This window comes from Lutra lutra, chromosome 2 (assembly GCF_902655055.1).
Source record: "Lutra lutra chromosome 2, mLutLut1.2, whole genome shotgun sequence".
In the NCBI taxonomy this organism is placed as follows: Eukaryota; Metazoa; Chordata; class Mammalia; order Carnivora; family Mustelidae; genus Lutra; species Lutra lutra.
Genome location: NC_062279.1, coordinates 118686390 through 118702082, shown reverse-complemented (window position 1 = coordinate 118702082; position 15693 = coordinate 118686390). Strand labels below are relative to the sequence as shown.

General features: G+C 40.7%; 1 protein-coding gene across 4 annotated transcripts in view; it reads left to right on the top strand.

Moving 5' to 3' along the window:
• The first annotated feature begins 221 nt into the window (after positions 1-221).
• PDE5A (phosphodiesterase 5A) overlaps positions 222-15693 on the top strand; it is a 149920-nt gene continuing 134448 nt past the window's right edge. Inside the window, exon 1 of one of the 4 annotated variants that reach the window (XM_047718327.1) lies at positions 222-670. In XM_047718327.1, the coding sequence (XP_047574283.1) occupies positions 549-670 (122 nt within the window). In that variant the 5' untranslated portion in view covers positions 222-548. Of the gene's footprint in view, positions 671-1133; positions 1248-1330; positions 2136-8458; positions 8464-15693 lie in introns of those variants that run through there. The other 3 variants (XM_047718329.1, XM_047718328.1, XM_047718330.1) reach the window with 3 other exon arrangements.

Below are 15693 nucleotides of genomic sequence, written 5' to 3'. Positions count from 1 at the left end.
AGTTGCCAGAATACCAGCACCTCTTACTTTTGGTGAAAAGTTCCCCTAACTCCAGCTTTCAGCACTTGGGATGGGCGCACACATCGCGACTCTCCCTTTCTTACTGTGGGGCACTCTGCGAACACACCCACAGTCACCTCTTGCACGCTCCACTGGAACCCGTTCAGCACACAGCGCACCCCAGCGGCGGCGTGGCCTCCTTCCAGCCGTGGCCACTTAGCTTCCGGAGAGCTAGCCAGTTGCCTCCGCCGCCGCCTTAGAATCTGGGGATCCGACAGACTGCAAGACCAGTCTGCGTTGGACCCCAGGGAGGACGCGCGGCTGCTGCGCCTGCCCCCACCCGCCACACCTGGGAGCGGTGAGGACCAGGAGAGGCGGGGCGCGGCGAGAGGCTGGCGAAGTGCGGGAGCGGCTTCGCTGAAAGCCTGCGGGACTGGAGCAAGGAGGAGGGGGAGGGTCTCGGGGCAGAGTCCTGCTACTCCGAGGGAGGGACCCCAGCTGGGGTGGAAAACAGCACAAACCAGCTGCAGAGACGCTGGGCGCGGATCATGGAGCGGGCCAGCCCTGGCTCCGGGGCGTCGCAGCTGCAGCGGGACCAGGATTGCGTGGAAGCGTGGCTGGATGATCACTGGGACTTTACCTTCTCTTACTTTGTTAGGAAAGCCACCAGGTAAGAAGAGGACCCCTGGAAGACCCACCCGGGGCGCTGAGAGTGACCTGGGGGCGCATCTCTCTCCCTTACTGAATATTCCTCTTCCTTTACCATTAAACAACCTCTGTTCCCAGGCCCTTTGCTTTTGAAGTAGGTCTTTGGAGCTGTTAGTGTGTAAAGACCTCGGCTTCATGGCTAGTACAGTCGAAAAGCCCAAGTGTGGGATTCGATCTAACTTGCTCACAAAGTTCAAATACAGAAATGTACATGAGGACGCCCCCCCCCCCCAGCCCCATACACATACCCCGGCTGCCCTGGTATTCCCTGAGAGCATGATTATTTACATACGTCCGCGCTCACGGGCCTTCCCGCAGCCCTTCTCTAGCCTCCTGGTACCCCTAAATATCCTTAGCCAAACCCAAACAGTTTTTGAGCCCCTTCCCTGCAGCTCCGGAAGCACCATTTCCAACTCGGTCCCAGCGGCTCCGCTCCTCCCCTGTCCCCCCTCGCTCCGGCCCTTGGCGGGGCGGGGAAGCGGGGGTAGGGGCGAAACCACGAGGAGCCCAAAGCAGCAACATGCAGGAATCTTCCCAGAGTAAGTGCTGTCGCTTTTTGCCCCCCTCCAATCCCTTGCTTGGCCCGGGCCCTTCCTTTCACTCTTTTCTTGCTCCCAAGGCGGCGCCGCTTAAAGGGCTCCGCGGAGGGGTTCGCCGCGCGCACACAAAGGTCGCTGGGAGGCGCGGCTGGAGCGGACAGCGGGGGACCGACGGGTCCCGCGCGGCCCCAGCCGACCCCAGAGGCCGGCTCTTCCTGGTCCGGAGCCAAGCGCCGGGGCGGCCGCTGCGGACGGCGGGGAGGAGGGCGCCTGTCCTTTGGGAAGTGGCTGCCCGGGGGGCAGTTGGGGCGCGCGTGGGAAACGCTCGCTGTGGAGTTGGGGAGGAATTAAGGCTGAAGCCGAGGAAGGAGGAGCTGGAGCAGAGAGTGCGAGGCGGGCGGATCCCCCGAAGCCTGAGGAGTTGGTGAGAAGCCGCTGGCCCGGGCAAGATTCCTCACGCGGACTCAGGCCGACTCCTGGAAGTGCCTCTTTGGGGAACGGTCCCGAACCCGCCGCCGCTGCCGCCTTGTCCAGGCAAGGGCCGTCGGGCAGCTGACTCTGGCTGCCTTGGCCGCCCGGAAAGCGCACTCAAGGCGGTGATGGTAGAGCGGCCGGCCAGGGCAGGGCGCTGGGCTCCCACCCGCCGGCGCTCGGTCTCCGCTGTGCCGGGCGCTCCCCGACAGGGGGCGGCGCAGCGCGGGGCGAGCGGGCGGCAGCCGGCGGTGGCGCGGTGGCGGGGTCGGTAAGGGAGCAGGCTTCGAGTCAGCACCTCACCTGGGCACGTCGTCGCCCCCCGGCGCCTCCTGGAGTCCAGAGTCTGCGAAGGCCGCATGGTCTGCACTTCCAACTTCCCATGTTTGCTATGTTGCCCTTTGGAGACAAAACAAGGTAGTCCCTTCAGCATCGCCCCCACCCCCACTTCCCACTTTCCCTTGGGGGCGCGGAGCTGGGTGCTGGGTGGTGGCGCCCGGGGCACAGCAGCGGGGGGATGCTTCACTGAGAATGGACTGTCTGATATTTTTGTCTTCCTTTATTCTTTTACGGTGAATTACTTGGGGATCTGTGAAGGGGCTCTTTTTAAGGCTGTTTCTCCTAACGAGTTTGTGTCGATTTCATCACTTTTGGGGGTTTTGGACTGAGGCGACAGCTTAGGGCAAGTCTTATCTCTTCCGTTTAATTACTCCGCCCTCCTTTCAAGGTCCGGTTACCCCCCTTTGGTAATCTTCCTTCAAAATCCCAAATCTGGAGCAACCAGAGGATAAACCCTGAAAAAAAAAAAATAATTTCTTTTCAAAGGACACTTTCCTTCGAGTTTGGGGTGAGGCACTAAGGCCATCTAGATCTGGAAATATTGATTGTTGTGGGCCCCCAGTTTTCAAAGGTCACCTGCTACCCGAGACCATCTGTCCCTAGTTTCCTTTCACCCTTGCCCACTTCCACTTCTCTGTCCTTACTGAATGGGGAGGGGGCAGGAGAGCCGGGCTGATATTTTTCAGCGTGTCGGGTGTTCTTTGGAGGTGTTTTGTAGGCAGATTATTAGTAGTTGAAAGAAAAAAGTGATTTGTCTTATAAATCAGCATCAGTGTCCTCTTCTTTTTTCCCCCCTCTCCCTTTAGAGACGGAAACTTGGGATAGTTTGGTGATCGTTTCTAAGTAGTCATACATAAGAACACTTCACTCAAAGCCTGCTGGTACTTTGAAAGTAACATTTTACTGGAAGTTAAATGGAAAGGGTTAAATTTAATTTTCTTTTCACCTTACTTTTTCTGCCAAGTAGCATTCGATTAAAATCCTCATTTCTCAAAGTTACACTGTTCACTGTAAAATTTAGATCATCTGAAACTCTATCTAAAGACTTTTTGGCTATGGTTTTTATATTATAGTTGATGTTGATAATATGACATGTATGTGTGTACACGTACATATTTATATATTTGTAAGAGTTTCTGTTGAGTGTAAGTTGAAAACGAAAGTGTAAAATATTTAAGAGGAGTACAGGCCCTCATTAGGAGATATAAAGTGCGGAAAGTTGTCAGTTTAAAGAATATAACCAATATAGTCAGAGGTTCCTGTTTGGGCTTATATTTGGTGGCATTAACTGGAGATTTAAGTTTGAGAGACTAGACAGTAGTTGGTTATAAAAATTCCAAACTTCTAAACCCAGTGTAATTCATATGGTTGTGCTAAAAACTTATTGCAGACGGTCTAACTCTACAGCTAGGGTCTTTTTTTTTTTTTTTTTTTAACTGGAAGCTGTTACTCTGCTTTTTTCCCTTTGTTACACTTTGTAAGTGTAAAATGAGTACTGTATGTGATCCAGAACCCCATGAAACAAGATAGTTCTGTAGAAATATTTAACAGGTTTTAAAATTTTAAATAAATTTGGAGTCACTTAGATTGGCCATCTGTGCTTGTAAACAGGTATGTTAATGGAACTATTTCTACTTTATTCGATTTAATTGTTGTCTTTGGACATTCATGCATGCTTTTTTATCCTATCCCTGGACTGAATGATCTGTACTCAGTAGTTGTCATTGAACAGAATGAAGGTTTCTGGCATTCCTAATTCTCATTTAAATACCTGTGAATTTTCATTGACCTTGAAAGAAGTTCTGCTGCTATACTACGTTGTTTCCTATAACTGTCTTCAAATACAGAGTTAAGCACCTAGTTAAAAGCTGCAAGCTTGGGGCATAGATGCTTTTTAGTAATCACAGCCTGTTTATGTGAATTTGAGTGTCACTTGAACAATTCATAACAATCTATTGGCATAAAAATTCATTTGAGACTAGTAAACTACAACATATGGAAACTCCCACCCTCAATTCTAGACAACTTTGCAGTTCTAACCCCCTGAGATTCTTTGTTAATTAAGGGCTCTAATCTTCATGCATTTGCAAATGAAGGCTTCTTGGTGCTAATGCCACTTTAACAGCTGTCGTTGTTTTTGACAGCATATTAAAATAATGTTACCTTTCATTAGTTAACTAATCATTTCTGCCATTGTGCATGTTTTAGATCATTTAGTATTGTAGGGGTAACGTGATTGACCTTTTATTGCTTTGTTTTGTACTAGGCAAGAGCTTGAGAATATTTGGCATATAATGGAAATAGGAGTTACTAAGTGAGGACAAGTTTTTATGACCGCTTGGATCAAAGTCCAGAAACAGAAGTTTTACACTTCCATGTAGCTTTCTATGATAGACTTTTTATTTGACACTGCAGAACTGTGCTGAATTAGTTGACATTCTGGGTCCTGTATTTGGGATTTTTTTTTTCTTTTCTCTTCTCTTTCTTACTTTTTTCTTTCTTTTTTTTCATCATTTTTTCTTACCTCTAAAAACTGTAACATTTTTATTTGCAAGATATTTATACTAATCAGTTGATGGATATAAAATAAATATTGCCATCCACTTTTTAGAAATACTGTTTCTGTAATTGTATAGGAATATAATTTTTATATTTCAGACAAATGATTTGCTAAGCATATTTTATTAAGCTGTCACTAGTGTTGAAGATAATAAAACCCTGTGGTTATTGACTCAGTCTGACTTTAATATTATTTATAATATTTTTATGATGGTAATTCTGATGCAGTAATGACCTTTTCTTTTTGTATGGTTTATAAGCAGGGTTCTTTTGGCCAACTTTAAGCTGTTTTTTAGTGCCCTGAAAGTACTCATGTGTATCAAGTTCTTTCCTCCTAGAAGAAGTTATAGGAACCCCTAAAATGATATTTTTCAGTGCCCTTCCAACGATAGTGTTCTCAAGGTTTCAAAATCAGATCCACTTTAAAGTCTGCAGTGCAAGGTCATGAGTCCTAACAATGTGGTAGAATTAATGCAATGACAATTAGTCACAGATGAATATCTCAAAATAAATCTATTTGCTTAGCTAACAAAAACTTAAGTAGGCATATAGTACAATTCAGTAACTTTTTTTTCAGATCTGTAGAAATCACCAATATTTTCATAAGATCATGTTTCCAACACCTCAAGGTGTACAATTTTTAGCATTTTGGATATGTTGTGCAATAAAATTTTCTTTTAAAGTAATTCCACCTAAATATTTAGATATTTAAAATATCTGAAATTGGCTTTTAGGTTTTATAGGTAAAGTCTGTATCTTCATCCTTATCTGATTACAAAGAATGTCTAAGATACTCCCCTTCCTTTAGATTTGAAACACAAATTAACTTAGAACTTTGCTTGAACTTCCTAATGCATTTTAATAATGCTCAGGAAAGATTTCTTCTGTAATTGAAAAGGCTACACAGAACTGTTTGGTGTTTATTAGTTTATAATTTTTCAACCTAATAATTTATTAAATCTGTAACTGTTATGTTGAGTTATATTTGTTCTTTGTTCTCTGAGCTGGTTTTAGGATCACAGGCCCTTGCTACGATGAAAGCCTTTGGTAAGGACTGCAGGGCAATTGAATAAATCACTGAGTGGATTGATCGTGGAGGGTTGAAAAATGAATTTAGGATAATTTCTTGAATTTCTGAATTTAGGATGCAGGCTACCTACTGACTTTGCAGGACTTCCTGTGAAATTAGTTTAGCTGGACAGATGTAGATTCAGTTTGACCCGTGTTTACAGCTGATTGATGTGGTCTTGGAGATATCTGTTATATCAGGTGTTCAGTAAAAAGTCCCTGTGAGCTACATACCTAGGAATAAAAATTGAAGAAAGTATTTCCAACATGAGTCATTCATTTGATATTTAGCCCTGTAATCTTATTTATTGACTTGGTATTCCCATTTAATTTGAAATATATATATATATATATATATATATATATATATATATATATATAGTGATATAAATGCTTTATTCATTTTCTTTAACTGGTAGGAATTTATACTTATTGCTAACCAAATGTTTAAGGCAGGTAAAGCAAACTGAGTGTTAAATTCTTAAGAATCATTTTGCTAGGGATACCTGGGTGGCTCAGTCAGTTAAGCGTCTGCCTTTGGCTCAGGACATGATCTCCGGGTCCTGGGTTTGAGCCCTGTCTCTGGCTTCCTCCTCTGTGGGGAGTCTGCTTCTCCCTCTGCCCCTCCCCCTGCTTGTGCAGGAGCACACGGGCACGCTCTCTTTCTCTCAGATAAATAAAATCTTTAATTTTGATAAGTATTCTAAAAAACTTCTAAAAAGCTCTTAAGGATATCTATTTATTATTTCTCTGGTTTGTAATTTGTACTCAACATGCTTTTTCAAATGTTTTCTGCCATTGCTTTAGCTTCTGTATTTTTCAAGACTTTTCCCTTGATTGTCAATTTTAAAATCAACCTTTTGCAAATTATCTTCTCTGAATGATTTTATTAAATCTAAACTTGGGAGAAGAAAGATCCCCCCTCTAGTATCATATCCCTAGTGATAACTATAAAAAATAGCAATCATTATTTCTACTCTTTGTTGAATTTGAATACATATGCCAAAGTTGTAAGAAAAGGTCCTAATCTTTTAAGCTGATGAAATAATTAAAGCGCACACACACACAGAGGGTTTTTGAATTAGAGGGATCATGTAATCCAGTGTTTCTTACACTTAAATAATGTTCCTTTGTTAAAAAAAGACATTCTTATTCATCTCTAGTATATTAGTTAGAAAGTGTTTGGTCGTAACTACTTCAATTCATACAAAATTGACTTACATAATTAAGTACCTGGAGATTGTTTTGATTGTGAAATTCAGCTGATCAAATATTGTCAAGATTCTGCTTGTCTTTATATCTTTTTATCTGGCCTTCCTTCAGTCCATCCACCCATCCATTCTTTCTTCCTTCCTTCTTTCCATCCATCCATCCATTCATACATCCATCCATTTTTGGGCCCTATGTTGTGTTGGCTTTATTCTGTATGCTTTCATTATATGCTGGAAGCTATTTTCAGGGCAACTTTCTATGGGTCTTAAAATTCTCATGTTAGATAAATACCTTGTTATTTATGTCAGTCCTTTCAAAATTACACTGGCCTTTCTTGGGTCATGTGCCTGCTCTGGACCAATCACTGTGTCCAGAAGAATAGGGGTATCTAAGTACTTTGATGTGGCAGGTAACCTGTAAGATGATATGCTTTTAGGGGACAGGGAATTCCCAAAAGAAAGTGATACAGACACACCCAGAAGTTCCAGATATCTATCACACCTAGTGTTGGACTTCCTTTTATTTAATGTTAGTTAAATGCAAAACTCTTAAGAGTAGGTATAATTTAATCATAATTACAGCATTTTCCCAATTATAATACCAAAATAAATTTATAAGTTAACTGTGAATAAAAGTGGTACATCTCCAGCCAGATGCTAATTGACAGCATTTATTAAATCAACATGGCAGAGTGAAGATGGCCCTGACTGCCCAGTAAAGGGTCTGGTGAGGTCAGCTCACCTTTGCTACAGTTGTCCTGATGATTCACTTCTCCTACTGGGTCTGCTCAGTCACCAAGCTTTTATTCCCATAGCACAGCATACCAGCTTATAGTTTGCACTTGATTTGAAAGCATATTTGCATATATTAAATTTGTCTCTTTTTTATTTTCTCTTTTATGCTAGAACCACGGAGCTGTAGTGTGATTGTAAACATAAGTATAAACCTGGTAGAATTGCAGGACAGTGCTTGATTTTAAGGTGGTCATCCCAGTCTTTTAAAGTATATGTCTTTCACCTTTTTGTTTTGTTTTGTTTTAATTATCATCAGTGTGAAAATGCAAAATTAATACCTTTTCATAGAAAAATTACAGATATTCAAGACATACTTGTTTGGGACTCTCAGGCTTTCACATACCTCAGATTGAAAAATGCGAAGCCAGTGCAATCTTCCCTTATATCAGCTACAAAATGAATCAGATTATGTATTTACAGCATCAGTGTCTGTTAGTTATTATGCTTCCTTTTAGCTATAAGTAGGTTTTCCTTTAAGGAATATTTTTCACACATGTGACTGTGAATGCACGGAAAATTACAGAACATGTTTTGTTCAACTCTTGGTCAAATTTGAATGTAAAACCATAAGATGCAATTCTGTATTTTATTTATATTTGGTCCCAGTTAACTTCTCAGATGTTTTCATAACTAAAGTAAACTTGGAAATACTGAATAACTTCAGGCAGAGCATTCATTTCCTTTCCATGGCAGATCCAGGAGAAGTAATCACTATAAACTCAGTGTAGAGATTATTCAAGGGTATCACTTGGACGTGCTCCAAATCTTCCCAGGTTCATTTAATAGCCTGTTATAGTATAGTCATCTTTTTTGTCATCTAAGCCAATGCTTTTCAAAAGGGATGTTATTGGGGGTGCCTGGGTGACCCAGTTAGTTAACTGTCTAGCTCTTGATTTTGGCTCAGTTTGTGATCTCAGGGTTGTGAGATTGAGCCCTGCATCTGGCTTGATCCTGGGTATGGAGCCTGCTTAAGATTCTCTCGGACGCCTGGGTGGCTCAGTGGGTTAAAGCCTCTGCCTTGGGCTCAGGTCATGATCCCAGGATCCTGGGATCCAGCCCTGCATCGGGCTCTGCTCAGGAGGAAGCCTGCTTCCTCTCTCTGCCTGTCTCTCTGCCCACTTGTGATCTCTGTCTGTCAAATAAATAAATAAAATCTTAAAAAAAAAAAAAAAAGATTCTCTCTCTCTCTCTTTCTCTCTCCCTCTGCCCCTCCCCTGCCCCCCAAAAAGAAAAGTTGGGGGGATGCTATTAGCATTCAGTGGTGACCTTTTTATGTTGTTGTGAGGGGCTGTTCAACACACTGCAGGATGTTTAACATCTCTGTGGCCCAGACATTAAATGCCAGAGCTCCCCCATCATTATGCTCCACATTTGCAAGTGCCTCCAAGGGCGTATTACTACATACATGTTGCTTGTGTTCTAATACTAAAAACATAGTATTTTGAACTATTTAATATTGATTTCTACTGATGGTGGGTAAGGGCCCTAGGTGGGAAAAATCTTAGCTTCAACTGTAGAACTATCTCTTTAAAAAAGTATGACCTTAGGTGCTTTGTCTGCCTTCTCTGTAAAATGTAAATAGCATTTATTTCATAGGCTTCTTAAGAAATTTAAAGGAGATAATGCATATTCCTTTCTCTTTTTTTAGAGTGAATTTCAGTAGTTTACTGTTTTACCTTGAGAATCATTAGCACTTTAAATATAATTATATATTTTAATAGTCGTTCTTTTATTCTGGTAGTGGGAATTAGAACCAATGAACAGTGATTTCATAGATTTTAAGAGACCTTATTTTTTACGTGAAAATTAATTAATGATTTGAATAGAACCATTTATGGATTGTGTGAAGTTCTGGAGAGGGAATTTGAATGAGAGTCCAGACCTCCCTGTGTTGTCCACAGCCCAGTTTGGCCCAAATCAATAACCCTGAGCTTTCAAGTGGGAGGGGGTAGGGAATCAAGGCAGAGAAATTCATTAGTGAGTTTAAAAATCTCTTTCCATTCTTTTTTTTTTTTTTTTTTTAAATGTAATTTGAGAGAGTGAGAGAGAGAGCACACAAGCAGGGGGAGCTGCAGAGAGAGAGAGAGAAAGAGAAGCTGACTCCCTACTGATCAGGGAGCCCAACACTGGGTTGATCCCAGAACCCTAGGATCTTGACCTCAGCCTCAGCCAAAGGCAGCTGTTTGACTGAACCACTTGGGGCACCCCCTCTCTGAGCATTCTTGATTCTCACAAGGAGAACAGATTATCAGATTCTCAGATTAAGTAGTTTTCTTCTTTTTTTTTTTTTTTAAAGATTTTTTATTATTTATTTGACAGAGAGAGAGATCACAAGTAGACAGAGAGGCAGGCAGAGAGAGAGAGAGAGAGGGAAGCAGGCTCCCTGCTGAACAGAGAGCCCGATGTGGGACTCGATCCCAGGACCCTGAGATCATGACCTGAGCCGAAGGCAGCGGCTTAAGCCACTGAGCCACCCAGGCGCCCCAGTAGTTTTCTTCTTTAACTACTTTCCAAATACGAGTAGTGGATCCAGGTCAAATTATGCAAGCGGTATAACTGAAACTATAAAATTAGGACCTAAAAGCAATTTTTGTGCTTTTCCTATAGATAATTTTGGCAGATTTCCATATGAGTTTTTAACTATCCCTTTCTAGACAGGAAATTAGTACACTTTTCCTAATCCTGGTTTTAAAGTGATTAATTCACACAAGTTAAGAAAAAAAGCATTGGCTAGAAAGAAAAAAGGATGATGTTTTAACAGTAAACTTAAAAACATGGGAATGCATTGTGTTTTGTGCATTACTCAGGGCCTGCAACTTTTTACTCTTTTATCTTAGACACCCTGCAAATCTCCCCAAATGTTGCTGCTCAAGGACTTGCTGCATAGCCTTCCATGAAGCCCAGGCTTCAGCCTAGTTAGAGAAATTCCTCATGAGCCCCTTAGGATAGGAACTAAAACGGACCAACTTCAGTCCCCAAATCTGTAGCAGAGTGTTAAAGTATTATTTTGTCTAGTATTAAAACCATTCTCTATGGGCGCCTGGGTGGCTCAGTGGGTTAAGCCGCTGCCTTCGGCTCAGGTCATGATCTCAGGGTCCTGGGATCGAGTCCCACATCGGGCTCTCTGCTCAGCAGGGAGCCTGCTTCCCTCTCTCTCTCTCTCTCTGCCTGCCTCTCTGTCTACTTGTGATCTCTCTCTCTGTCAAATAAATAAATAAAATCTTTAAAAAATAAAAATAAAAATAAAACCATTCTCTAGTTTAGAATTATGGTTATTATGAAATATTGCTGTGGTTTTCATTACAGGTAATTAGGTATATATTTTCTCACGTTTGTTGTCAGATATTTTATCTTCGATATTTTGAAAAAATCATCTTTAAATCTCTAATTTATTTTTGCAAAAAATTAATTTTTAAGTGATAATGGAAAAACAAGTTACGTTCTTGCTAAATGTTCTGAGCTAAATGTTCAGCTCTTGATTCCCAGACCTGTACTCCTGGGGCTAATAATACATTATATGTTTATAAAAAAATTTAAAAATTATAAAAAAATAAAATAAAATGTTCAGCTCTTTATTTTTATATATTGTTCAGAAAATTATGTCATATGTAAGTGGAGTTATTAGACTAGGGAGTCTAATGTTTTTTCAGTTCTAATTTGAGAAAATACTATCATTAAACCAACTATGTTTTTCATATGTGTTTCTGTAGAGACATTAATGTTTCCAAAGTAGGAGCTAAAGAAGCAATGGCTAACATCTAGTTATTCCGTACAAGGCCACTGAATAAATTATTTTTATTTTTACAAAAAATTGGTTTTGAAGATACACTCCATTTAATAATGTTTGATTAACTTAAAAATAATAACTATCATATATTAAATATTGTATTAGACATAGAGTTTGTGTGTCCCAGGCTCTGTGCTATCACTTTATATGCATTATTTCCTTTAATTTTTTACAAAGATTTATTTATTAGAGAGAGAGAGAGTGTGTATGTATGTGTGCATGTGGGAGCTAGGGGAGGGGCAGAGGGAGAGAGAGAATCCTCTAACAGATTCCTGGCAGAGCATGGAGCCCACCACAGGGATCAATGGATCCCTGAGATCATGACCTGAGCCGAAATCAAGAGTCAGCTGCTTGACTGACTGAGCCAACAAGACACCCTACTTTAGTTTTCTTAAGTACCAGAGGGAGGTTTGTCATTATCTCCATTCATTTATGGAAAGAGTTAATAATGTACTTAAGGTTTTACTGTTAGAAAGAAGTAGCTCTGGGGTTGAAGCCCAAGTTTGTCCCACGTAGGGCGCTTACCCACCAGGCTCTACTGGAGTTTAGTGTCAGCGGTAAGGGAAGCAAAGCAAAGGCTCATAGATTTAATGTCATGTGGACTCTAACGCAGGAAAAGGTTCAGGTTTCTCCTAGGGCCATTTAATGTGCATGCGCATTACTAAATAATGTGCCTGGAGACTTTGCCCAAGTGGGTTTAGTTTCCATATATAATTTTAGAGTATAAAAAGTGGGAACTCTCAAATGACATTTTAAAATAGAATGGCTGAATATTTAGGTACTAGGCCATCACAATTATATTTTTAGTATTAGAACACAAATACCCTAAGTACAGTATATTTTCAAAGAATTTTTATCCTTTGATACATTATTTTAGGCAAAAATACCAAATACATTAAACTATTGCTCTATAATTAGGTTTCATTTAATTGTGTTTTTAACTTAAGAGAGTTACGGTGTTTATATCACAATTTTACTTTGCTTTGTAAATTTTTCTTCTTTTTTTCCTCAGTTTTCCAGATGCCAAGAAATGTTATATAAAACCTAGGCAAAGTATTTTAATCATTTTCCCTTTTCAGGACATCTGGAATATTAAATACATATTTTAAGGCATTTCTGTCTTTTTTAAGATTCATTTTGTAAGATGAGTGAGCACTTCAACGTTGGTAGAAAGTTAAGTTATTGCTGCATAGAGTCCTTATGGACTCAGATACCTGTGTGCGTGTGTGTGTGTGTGTGTGTGTGTGTCTTTTGCCAATCATATTTGAAATACTATGCAAGAGTTTACATCTCTCTGTTCTGTCAGTAAGTTGTGCACTTCCTACTTAATATTTTTAGATAGAAGGCATTTTGAGGAGGCTGTTACATATCTAGATTAGTGGAAAATTTCTAGAACACAAACTATAAATTGTAGTTTTCTTTCCTGTGATAGGTTTTTAATAATCTTGAGTAAAAATGAAAAATTGGAAAAGGAGGAAAAGTTTTGATTGTTAACAGCGTATGTGCCTTATGGTTACCTTTCATATTTTCAGTGAGGATTACTAATCAACTTGTAATATTTTTAGAAAGAAGATGAAGTGTACTCAATAAACAAACTTAAGTCTATTTTAATATCCATAAAAAAGGTATGGCTAGGTTTGAACCATTAAATTAAATCATAAAGTTAGTTGATGTTACCATTTTAAGAATGATACACTTTTCATCAACTTAGAAAAATATAAGCACACAGAGTTCTGCCACATTTATAATTTTGAGGAAATAAACTCTGTTATAACCACTGTAAAAAATGACAATTCATTTTCTAAGCTTTCCCACTACCCCGAGTTTTTTTAATCTTTTTTATCATTCACAAATGAACGAACTTGGTCATCCCTCTGTGTATTACTAAAGATTCAAAATGTCCAACTAGAAATATCCAGCTCAGGGGCGCCTGGGTGGCTCAGTGGCTTAAGCCGCTGCCTTCGGCTCAGGTCATGATCTCAGGGTCCTGGGATCGAGCCCCGCATCAGGCTCTCTGCTCAGCAGGAAGCCTGCTTCCTCCTCTCTCTCTGCCTGCCTCTCTGCCTGCTTGTGATCTCTGTCTGTCAAATAAATAAATAAATAAAATCTTTAAAAAAAAAAAAAAGAAAGAAAGAAATATCCAGCTCAGCCTTTTCCTGCAGCAGCTGCTAGAACCCGGCTTCCTGGCCTTTTGAGTGCATGAACTCATTTGGTTTTGTAGGGTGCTCCACCTACTTTGTAACACCATTTTAAAGGGTGCAGTGCTGGTAGTGTTAATAAAGAACCTCAGTGAAATCAAAATGTGTTAAACATTACTCTTCATGACACTGATTTTTAAGTCAAATTGCCATTGCATGAGCAGTTTGGACGGCAAGAGTCTTCCCTAAAGTAGAATATTAAGAAAATAAACTTCTGATTGGACTTACTAATATTTAAAAGGATTTGAAATGTAAAATTCAGGTCACATTTGTGACAAGTCATGGCAAGTTTTTGATAACTGCCATTTAGCTTTATTTCCTGTCATCGAATTAGTATCAATATTTTGGGCTCTTTACTTGCTTAGTGTGGGAAAGTGTCCCGTTGTGAGCCTGAGCAGCATCTAAGGTGTATACAAGTTTGAAACCACAGATGATACTCACATTGTGTTACCTGAGAGGAATAACTCCCAATATTGATTTTGGTACCCTCCAGGGTTTCTCTATTTATTTTAAGACATGCTGTAAAAGTTAAAAACAAACACACACAAAACGAAATTTAATTTAGCCATTTAAAATGAGTACCACTCATTTATGAGGTAAGAAATTCTTTGTATCATAAAATAAGGAAGGATATAAGTGAGTGGAATTTGGTATGGAGAGAAGGAATGATTTGGACGGGATGTTAAACATCAGGATCTTGTCACTGAATGTAAATTTTTGGCACCGATTTTCACAGCATTTCCCTTGACCAGGGCTTTATTTCAAGTGTCTAGGGCCTGTTAGCTTTCCTTAACAGCCTTGTAAAGTGAAATCAACTGAAAGATTTAAAGAGGGCCGCCCTGCTTTTAATTGCTGCCAGCTTTGCTGGGCAGTTAGGAAGGACATGCTTATCCACGAAAGCAGAGCCCCTAAGTGCTTGTACATTGGGTCAGAATAACTTGCAGAACTGTGTCTCTTTCCTTCTTTTTGCCCGTTAGTTAGGCTGCAACTTGTATAGAGTTATGATAGGACTCTTATTTTTTTGGAAGAGGGAGAACTTCGTGGGATTCTATTAAGAATGCCATTCTGGGGGCACCTGGGTGGCTCAGTGGGGTAAAGCCTCTGCCTTCAGCTCGGGTCGTGGTCTCAGGGTCCTGGGATCGAGCTCTCTGCTCAGCGGGGAGCTTGCTTCCCCCTCTCTCTCTGCCTGCTTCTCTGACTCCTTGTGATCTCTCTCTCTGTCAAATGAATAAATAAAATCTTTAAAAAAAAAAAAAAAAAGAATGCCATTCTGTAGTATCTGCTTTGGCCAAGGGCTTTGAGTCATCAGGTTGCCCGTAGCCAGCCTGTTTCCAGACCTGTTAGCCCACTCAGCCTCTGTACACCAGGAGCACCTTTTTTCCCCTCATTGTTTCTCTGATTCTTAGAACTTTATGAAGAAAGGAACAGCCACCGCTTCCTACCCCTGCCTTGCATCTCCATTGGAATGAGTGCTTAGGGTACAGGAAATAGCAAAATCTTAAATATATGGAGGAGATTTTGAAATGCCTTTACAAGTGTTTTCTAATTTGATTCCTGTATCAGCCCTGCAGGGTGAGTGAAGGAGTAAGGAGGTCCTTCTCCCATTTAAAAAAGAGGAAGTGGAGAGGGGAAAAAAAAGTTATTGAGTTGACTGACCTAATGATCACCCACTGGCCTGTTGAGAAAGGAAGCCTTTGTTGGGGGGGTGGGGGGTGTCTTCATGGCCTGTTAATACAGCTGCCCTTGTTTACAACTGAAAGACTGGAAATCCAGAGAAAGTTGTAAATGGTTCAGGCTCACTTCTGTGTAGTCTTATAGCTTCTGATGGCCTGTTTGGTATTCTTGATTTTATACCCTGCTGAAGACAGCACCTTGCACTTCATCAAGATGTCAGTAGAGGTGGTATTTTCCCTGTTTTTATAGAAGATGAAGTTGAAACTCAGAGGAGGAAAATTGTTTGCTTCTGGCCATACAATTCATTTGTAGGAAATCCTTAGATTAGATTAGAATTTAGGATT